General features: G+C 43.7%; 2 protein-coding genes across 2 annotated transcripts in view; one reads left to right on the top strand and one right to left on the bottom strand.

Moving 5' to 3' along the window:
- Positions 1–3,569, top strand: part of USP40 (ubiquitin specific peptidase 40) — a 42,011-nt gene extending 38,442 nt beyond the window's left edge. The window contains exons 36-38 of the transcript XR_004782185.2: positions 1,628–1,713; positions 3,058–3,146; positions 3,458–3,569. The gene's annotated coding sequence lies outside the window, so the exon portion shown is untranslated. The remainder of the gene's footprint in view (positions 1–1,627; positions 1,714–3,057; positions 3,147–3,457) is intronic.
- Positions 871–5,372, bottom strand: LOC118259204 (anterior gradient protein 3-like). Its single transcript, XM_035568559.1, has 7 exons — positions 5,237–5,372; positions 4,332–4,395; positions 3,635–3,687; positions 3,228–3,304; positions 2,673–2,736; positions 2,018–2,101; positions 871–920 (listed from the first exon to the last, which is right to left on the bottom strand). Exons 1-7 carry the CDS (start codon positions 5,370–5,372, stop codon positions 871–873), a joined length of 528 nt encoding a protein of 175 aa, XP_035424452.1.
- Between the last annotated feature and the right edge of the window lie 4,060 nt (positions 5,373–9,432).

The raw sequence follows: 9,432 nt of genomic DNA on the forward strand, positions 1-9,432 counted from the left end.
ACTTTGTTAATGATGTAATTCTAATAACAGGGATTCATTCAATTCTACAGTGTCACTTTTTTATTGGCTATACATGTAATGTGAAAAAGGAAAGGAAATTTGGAAGGCAAATAGTCTGATTCTTTATTTTTTCAAATTATACAGCGAAAGCTTTAACATAATAATAAAACCATTTTCTGAAATATACAGTAACGAGCATGGCAATTCAAAGTGATACAAATATAAAATCTGTGTCTCTTAATGTAGTTTTATGCTTGTTTCTTACTATGCACATTTAAAATCAGTGAAGGTGTATATAATATAGGTTTCTGTATGAGAAAAGCAAAACAAAAAAATGTAGATGTCAAAAAGGTAAAATCGGGATATGATAGCCATATCTGGTTTATGTTCTGATATAGTTCATGATCAAATGGCACAAAGTGAACCTGTTTCTTTGTGGAAATGAGAAAATAACCCCAAACTAAAAGACTCGTGGCTTAGAAAAGAGCAGTCGTTTTTCCACAGCACAATTTCTACCAGTACAAGTAAGCTAGTCACTCACAGGGCAAACCTAGAAAATGCATTTATAATGTCAGTAAGTATACTCTTCAAACTTATAATTGGGGTAAAGTATTAGTAGACAAAATTATTTTCTATTAAAAATAAACTTAAAGCCATTGAGGTAAACCATTTCTTAAGAATAAATGGGTAATGATTCATTCCGTGCATCTATTGGATGTGGGATGCACGGAGTTCTTGTGAATGTGGCTTCTCTGTAAAACATCTCCAAGGGAAGGCACGAGGACGGCTCATGTCTGCTTTGCTGTGTTCCTCAGTGCTCCCGGGGCTGCTGTCTCCAGTCTGTGTGTGCAGGTCAGTGGTGCCCCTTGGTCAGAGCTCTGTGTGCAGAAGCAACTTTGCTTGTCTCATGTTTTCAATCACTGTGGAGAGAGCACTGAAGTTACTAAAGATGACAGGAGAGGTTCCTACATCTGTAGAGCTTAAAAATCAGAAATTAAAGCTATTCAGGATAGCTAGACTTCTAAAAAGTAATGTTAAGACTTTCTTTCAATTTTAACGGGTAGTTTTGACTAGTTATTTTGTCTCAGCAACAAAGTTTTGACTGGAATTAGCTGCTAGAAAATGTTAAATAACTGGCTTGAGAGATTTTTTCTTGGACTGTTTTTGGTAACTCTTGTTGGTAGCAGAAATATTAAACTCTGTTTTAGTAGTCCAGTGACAAAGTGCTATTGAAATACTGATGGGGTTCATCTAGTGCAGTTCACAGGTTGCACAGATGTTGTTTTGTGTTCCTCTGCAGGTGTCTTTTGAGCTTCAAAGCTTTGTCTGAGTGCCAGACGAAAATCTGTGTACTGTAGAAGTGGAAAAAAATAGAGGACCGTGAACCCAAATCACAGCCTCGTTGTTATTTTGCTTGTCTGTGGAAATAGGTTTTTGTTACCCATAGTTTTTGAATCTGGTTTACCCCAATTTACTATTTTCTAGGGGTTGAGACCTCAGAAAAATGCAGTTTTCTAAGTGTTAATGAAGTGGACAGCCAGGAGAGGGGAGTGTAGAGACACCAACCCGTAGGCATTAACTTCAGTCCTCAGTGGAATATGTATTTTTAAACCTTGTTTACCCCTAGGACCGGATCGAAACAACTTCAGTGGTTCAGATTATGAAGCAGAACAGCAGTGCACTGAAGTCTGCAAATGCCTTTAACCAAAGCAGGTGGGTTTCGGGGGCAAAACTACAGTGTTTGAAAACTCCACCAGTTCCCTAACAGGCCTCGGAGGTTCAGACACCAAGGGCAACTCCCCATAGTTTAGTGCCCTGTTCTTCAGAAATATTCAACATCATCTTCCCAGAAGATGCTTGGACTAAATTTACATTGTTTCTGAAGTGCTGAGAATGGATTTTACTACAGAAATTGACCCAATATTTCTCAAGATTCTCTTACATAGCCTTCCTTTAACTGTATTTGTTTTGTGTAAGCTTTAGATGGTTAAAAAGGGAATCAGCTTATTTCACTCACAGGTCGAAATATCTTCTGGTTCGTAAGCGTACATCCTGTTCCCGTATTTGCCGGTTAGATCAGCTCGAACTGTCATAGAAGGGTCTTGGCGGGGGGGGGAATGCAGGACATTAGTAATGCACAGTTTATGAAGTGAGGCAGTGGCAAATAATAAGGGAAGAGAAAAATCTGAGGCCTTTAAAAATGGTGTTGATTGGCAGAAATGTAATCTTGGAGCACCAGGCTTGGACAGAGCCTCTGTCATTCATGTGAGGACAGGCTCGTAGTAAGAGGCTGTGTTCAGGTGTAGCACAGTGTCACAGACATGACCAAACTCTTAGAGGATGTATGCTAGTTGTTAATACGAGTGACATGCTGTTTGTTTCCACCAGTGGAATGAGCCTGTCATGGTCCTGTTTTTTTTAAAAGTAGTAGTGTTTTTTAGATGTCACACTTTAGTTCTGATTGCTAAACAAGTAATCTGAGATAAGGCCCGATTTGGGTTTTTCAACATAAGATGTTCCTTTTGAAAGTCCGGGCTATTCTCACAGCTTTAGTGCTGAAAAGAACGTAAGCTATTACTTGGAGCAACATGAATTTAGTGGGGACCATACAGGAAAAAATGCTGCCAGTTGGTTGTTTTATTGTGATTATTCCCCTGGGCCCAGAGACTCACCCACAAAGAGGATCCTAGGGACGTAATGGCCATCAGGTGCCATGTTGTCATCGCTGCTGGAATGCTGTCAGATAGATAGCCTCTTTTAGTGAAGGGTAACTGTCAAAATGCTTCTCCAAGTGCTAGGAATGGACTGAACCAGCTAAGCTCGTCTCAATTCTGGTATGATCAAGTAGGGAGTTACCCTGTTCTGTCCAAGTTGTCCCATGTTAGATGCTTGGGGAGGACAGAAACCCCAGGCAGGCAACTAAGAAAGCCTGATGACTTTTTTTTAAAAAAAAAAAAAACTTTTATCAGAGTATTGCTTATGTTTGCAGTATACAGAATGGTATTTCCATACCAATAAGTGTGTGTATGAAAGTCTCCCTGCCTTCTCTCCAAGCAGGAGCTGTGCTGGTGTTGTGCAAACCTTGTTGTACGTTCCCAGAGAAGCAGAAAACCAGAGTTTCAAATACAGCTTCAAAGCTGTGCAAAGTGAGTCCATTTCTACTATTAATATGGATTATTCCACTCCCCAGTAAACATTTAGATTAATATTTTAAATTACAAACTTACCACCAGATTAAGCATGATGAAGTCCTCTTGGGCCATCTGCTGGATCTCTGGGCTGGAAGCAAATGCCTTCCTCAAAGCTAAAAAAAAAAAAAAATAAATTTATTTGGGTGGGGGAAGAAAAAAGGAACAACAAAAAACAGGGATCGCTGCTTTTCGTGGTTCTGCAGTATCTTACGTTGATCATAAACCTACCAGTAAAGCAATACTTTTCTGACATGTGCATATCACAGAAAGTTTGGAGGACTTGGTTCTAGTAAAGTAAAATGCAGAAGACATTTAGTCCTTGGGACACTGAAATGCTGGTGTATGAAGACATTTCCTTCTCAGTGACAGAACACATCATGAATGTGCATGGCTTGAGAGATTTTGATCCCCCAGTGTTGTCTGGAAAGGTTTGCTTTGCTCACCTTGGCTGTAAGGACACTCTTCCAAGTGGTGAATAACCATCAGTGGCTTCTTGCTGAAACGACATTGCAAGAAAGGAGTGGGGGGGCAATTCAGGGCTCTTACAAACAGCACTTGCAAGGAGTTAAACCACTGAGCTGCTCCAGGAGCATGTTCACATTGCAGGAGCAGTAGACCCTGGCTAGCAGGGAGGTGCAGACACAGTCATGTTCAGAGGGAGCAGATTCCCAAGAAGGTAACGCTGGAGGCACCACAAGGGTGTTTGGACTGACACCAGGAACTCCCATCTCAAAGAGGGGCTGTACCCAGCTGACTGCTCACATACACTGAAGGTAAGACATGCTGGCTGTGCAGGAGGCCACAGCCCACGCCTCTCTCCTACCGTTATGGCTCTGGAAGTGCACAGGGTAGGAAATAAATTCCTGGAGCTTGACCAGGTGTTTTTCATGGCTTGTAAGCTCTTAAAAGTGTGGCTAATATCAAGCAGGGCAGCAGGTTAGAAAAGATTTGAAGAAGGATGTGAGGCTCAGTCCTAGAAGATGATCTCTCAGAAGGTGAGCTCCCACCAAAATGTTGTTCAACCTCTACCATACAGGTGAATGCTGCTTACACAGTGCACAGTCTGAGCATCATGTTAGAGCATACCTTTGTTCTGTTTTCTTGAACATATGAAGAGGCATAGGAAGAATGGAGGATTACCTGTGTTTTGATCGTGCTAGACCTTCTTCATATGTCTGCACCCACTCAACGTCATCTCCCCAGCCTGTTGAAAGAACCTTTAGTTAATCTACTGCTCAGTTTGGATGAGGATGTTCTGCTGAAAGTCACACAGGTGCCACAAACTACACCACTTCCCTCAGGGTAGCCAGACCCTCCAAGTTCTTGTGGGTACCAGGAGAGTCCCAGGTGGAAATGTATGAAGAAACAGATGATATGGAGATGGGGGTGAAACCCCGTCTTTCCTGGGTTTCAGATGATGGATTAGGATTACAGGCAGGTATTTCCAGCCCATCAAAAGCTGGAGTCCTGAGTTCCTCCCTTGAACACCCTCCCAAAAAACCAAATCAGGCTCCCTGTTTGCATTCTGCACAGTGCCATAACCTATGGGAAGAGGACATACGTGCTGCCTGTGTATGAGCTATGATGCTGGCAGGAAAAAGGACAGCAGAAAGATTGAGCTGGCTGCTGCTTGGCTCCGAGACTGCAGCCTCCTGCCAACTTAGCATGCTTTGGTAGGTTTAGGAGCTGCTGGTGGGGCTGCCTGTTGGGCTCAGCTTCTGAAAAGCTGATCAGCAGCCAGCCTAACAGTCTGGCTCCTGGCTCCATCCTCAGCCCAGGTTTGGAGCAAAGAATCTGCCTGTTCCCAAGTACAGGGCGTGAAGACTTCTCACTTGTTGAACACAACAGGGCTCTTGGCCATGGTACAAATGTCACCTGTGGAAGATAGGTTTGGGCTTCTGCTTCTGCTTGGGGATAGAGAGGGACTCCCAGCTACTGTGCTCAGAGCATATCGTACTTGGATGTGTGGCTGGAGGTACACACTAGACGCTGTGACAGGGAAATATGAGTGCTTCAGGGCTGCCTCATGCATCCTGATCACTCACCTCGAGAGAGAGTCTGTGGGATCCGTATCTGAGCGGGGCTTTCCTCTTCTTTGGGGGGCTTCTGAACCTTTTCCTGTGCAGCTACCCTTAGGCCGTTGCAGAGAAGGAGGGAGCACAGTAATGGAAAGCTGTGCATGCTTCTGGCTGAGAGAGAAGGGGTTGAGTCAGGCAGGCAGAACTTGGCAAATACTGGAAAGAAGCCCACGAAACATCCATCTCCCTGTTAGAAATAGTTTTACCTCAAGGTGTCAGAGCAAAAGCTTAGGGAACCTTTAAAGTGATTCCAAGGGTTTGTCTAGCTGGTTGATCTCACCAAGAGAAAACAGCTGCATCTGGCTACAGCAGCAACAACTGTTTAACTCTGTAGCTTGCCTTGCTGCTGAATTTCAGCATTTGTATTTTTCCTAACACCTGCATAGAGATAAGCTGCTCAATCCACTCTGAAGTGCTCTATGTTTTCAGCCCAGCATGGATCAGCTAGAGCTCCAGATAGGTTTGGTGGGAGGTAGGGTGGTAGAGGAGCAAGGGAAATAAGGTCAGCTCTATCTGAATGCACCTGGAGCCTGATGGGTGACTTGGGAAAAGTTGGCTGAAATAGCCATGGGGCAGCAGGTGCCATCTGTCCTGCCAGCCACCCTTTTCAATGTGTGAGATCTCTGGGTATGTTATCTGGCTTGGCCAAGCAGTCCTCACCTGGGTGCTGTTCACTGGTCTAATTAATAATCAGCAATTAAATCTAGCAGCAGCCCACCCACAAAGAGCAGCTATGCTGAGGGGGAAGAAATGCCTGGTCCTCCTCAAAGACAAGCCGAAAAAGCCATTTCCATGGAACTGGTCTCTCACCTGGTGGCTCCCGTTGATGCCTTGAAGCGAGTGTCCTTGTCGCCGTCTCTCCCCCCAGCCCAGCTAAGGCAAGGTCGCTTTATACCTCTGTGTTTGCACAATGGCTTGGCGTGGACATCAGCTGGAATTCCAGGATATCCTGCTCCTGCCAAGGTGCAGAACAACCTTCTTACAAAAGCCGTCCTTAATCAGCCCAGCAACACGCATGTTTTTAATTGAGGTTTATTGATTTATTAAAGCACGCACACAGAGCCTGTGCTAGACACGCCTGGCTCCCTGGGGATGAACTGTGGGTCTCCAGGTACCGTGAAGGCTCCTAGAGCCAAATGGAGAGATACAGAGGAGATGCATACACTTCTCAGTGCCTTCAAACCAGGAGTGGGACAGAGAATAGTACTCTTAGAAGAGGCTTAGCATATTTCTTTCCGAAAAATATTAAAATAAGAAATCACAATGTAAAAGGCAACAACGTGGTATAACTGAGCCATGTTACAGTAACAGGGAACAGCAGCAAACCGAAAGGGCCATGCAAGGATAAGAGAGGTGAACGTGTGGGATAACCAGGGCTTGCTGCACAGCCTGAGGGAGATGGTCTTTCCCCATCATAAATCTTAAGTGAAGCACCGACTTCCAGTGGAGGGATGATAATTCTGGGCAAAGCTTTTATGGTCTCACATGAAAAAGACCACACTTCCCATTGTGGAACCAACCACCACCCTGTAAAGAAATCCCAGCTCTGTGTCTGTACACAGTCAGATTTTGGTCTTCCTTTGAAGACCTCAGTGAAACAGCTCTGGGCTGCTAGCGAGCTAGACGGTGATGGTGGTGGCTGTGCATCAAGGAGGGGGAAAAATCTTCAGGGGGGTAAATGGGCATAAACGAGCCACTGAGGAAACTTCACCAGTGTTTCACCACCAGTGGCTTACAGGATTACAGGAGAGAGAGAGTTGCTGAAATGTGAAGCGTTATGTTTCTTGAACTAGAGGGTACTGCATGAAATCTGGATATAAATTACATGGGGAAGTTGCATTGTGCAGAAGAAATTTGATGGTCATTTCAGTAAAATTCAAAAGCTGAGCTCATTTGCAAAACTAGCAAATAAAAATGTCCGTATGCTGCTGTGCTCTGAATGACAAGCCTTCCTGAATTACAGGAGAAATAAAAGCCAGCATGGACAGCTGTAGAAGAGGTTGGGAAAATAAAACTAGCATACAGCCAGAATTAAAAAGTAGGTGAAGGGAGGGGGGGAGCAGGGGTACATGTGGGTCAAGGGAATGAAGTGATGCTGCTGAGACCCAGCTCTTGTGAAAGACTTCAGTTACGGCAGGGTGGATAGGATAGATCCACACCAGAACTGCAGGCATGATGTATATAATACACCGATTGATTGAAAAGGAACTGTTTCTCTTGATAAAACAAATCTGAACATGCAACATATGGGTATTCATTGCAAAATTAATTCTACTTGATTTAACCAAATCAATCAAGGCTTTCGATTAACACTCCATGGAGTAAACATGTTGCAGTTTGCAGGCTGCTCGTGGTGGTTTTATCTTATCCAATAACCCAAACATAACTGGCCAAAACAAATTTGTGCTGGAGTTCTGAATAGTCCCTCCATTAAGTATCTTAAGCAGGTAAAGATAAGAAAAAATATCTTAAAGTTGTATGCAATCTGTAATGAACAGATTCAAAACAGCAGGAACTATCTATCTAGGAAACCACACAGCTGTTTGTCTAGTTATTACCTCCACATGAGATAATAACAATTTAAGGTGTATTTTATCAATCAAATGTTTTCATATCTGATAAAATAACTCACAAAGGCAACTCACTTTACTGCTCTGCACGCAGAACTCCTGAGACACAGCATCTTTGTGTCCCCTTGAGGAGGGAGAGGCCCCAGCAAGTCTGCAGGCAGGGTCAGCCAGCACCGGGACACGTCTCGCTAGCTGGATGGTTGCTGGGTGGCAGAGGCAAGGCAGCAGAGCCTCCATGGAGCTGAAAGTCCTACAAATGCATCCTGTGGCAAGGAACCAGAATGTGAAACAGTACAGTGACTGGGCAATGAAACAACTACCCCAAGCCATGCCAACTCCCAAAAGAGAGATGCCAAAAACTCAGCTGGCATAGAAATGTTTCCTGAGATTCATCCTGCATTTGAAATCCTAAAATGATGTAGAAGATGCCTGTGGCCATGTATTACCTGTCAACGTGGTAGCTGGTACAAACAGGTCCCTCTGCCATAGATTTTCATCCCACTGGCCACAGTTCTTTTTTCGAAATATGCTTGGTGTGAAATCACTTCCATGCTTTTGCAGGAAGTGCTGAGCACTTTGAAATGTCTGTCCAGTTCCTTAAGGTACCAGATTGAAGCCGAGCAGTCATTAGCATCTGTTCGTGCATTGCACTGGTGAGTTGGAGCCACTGGGACCTCTATCCAGCACGCAGGAGAGGAGAGGAGTAGGTTCAATCAATAGATAGCCGAACCTGGATTTTGCAATCTGCAAGGTTGAAATTTCATGAGATAAAATGACTTTTTGTACTGTAAGTGCTGGCCTAGCAATGCAGAGCCAACAATGGGGAGCTCAGTCAGCGTCAGTTTAAATCTATATTTTTCAAGGCATCTTGCAGAACCTGACAACCAAACATTTTATGAGTGTGCAACATCAAAATACAATTATTTCAAACTGACAAGGAGCAAAGATGTCCAGGTAATGGGCTGCAGCACAACAGTAGTTTGTGTCTCACCAGTTTCCTGCTGATCTTCAGAACCAACCTGTCTTTGTGGTGATTTGCACTTACATTTGATGTTTACCTGACAGGTTGGGAGTAACTTTGGCTGTTGATAGTAATCTGAAATGTGTGGGATCGCTGGACAAAATTCCAAATTCCACATTGAGTAGTAGTTCAAAAGGCAAAACCTGACTTCTAAGGGGTGGTAGTAATTTAAAAGGCAAACAAACCCACAGCTGTTTAAAGGAGGAGAGGGAATTAGAGACTTAAAAGGCATGCTCACGGGAAGGCTGTTTCCCAAGCACTGCCATTTTTTCCATGTCTCAGGCTCTTTCAGTGGACGTGGTTTGGTTGCAGTTCTTGATGTTAGGGTAAGGGGTACTGGGTGAATGTTTATTTCTGCTTCAGGAATTGATTGTATTGTAAACTTCCCAAATCTTATACCATGGAGATCTTTAGAGAAATTCCCACTTGCTTTAGGATTCTGCACAACTGCAAACTGTTTGGCTTCCAGTTATCTTTTTAAAAGTCTTAAAACTGGGAGACCCAGTAAAGCACAAAAAAAACACTAATAAATGTCATAGAGTCACCAAAAAAAGCTAAGAGGATTTCAGACT

The sequence above is a fragment of the Cygnus atratus genome, chromosome 6 (genome assembly GCF_013377495.2).
Source record: "Cygnus atratus isolate AKBS03 ecotype Queensland, Australia chromosome 6, CAtr_DNAZoo_HiC_assembly, whole genome shotgun sequence".
Taxonomy (NCBI): Eukaryota; Metazoa; Chordata; class Aves; order Anseriformes; family Anatidae; genus Cygnus; species Cygnus atratus.

Bases quoted from the DNA above. Each gene is read 5' to 3' on its own strand.
- LOC118259204 (XM_035568559.1), bottom strand. From the start codon at position 5,372: ATGCACAGCTTTCCATTACTGTGCTCCCTCCTTCTCTGCAACGGCCTA. The intron at 4,396-5,236 runs GTGAGTGATCAG...TTCTTTCAACAG, and splicing joins CCCACAGACTCTCTCTCGAG to GCTGGGGAGATGACGTTGAG. The intron at 2,102-2,672 runs GTGAGTCTCTGG...CCCCCCGCCAAG, and splicing joins CCCTAGGATCCTCTTTGTGG to ACCCTTCTATGACAGTTCGA.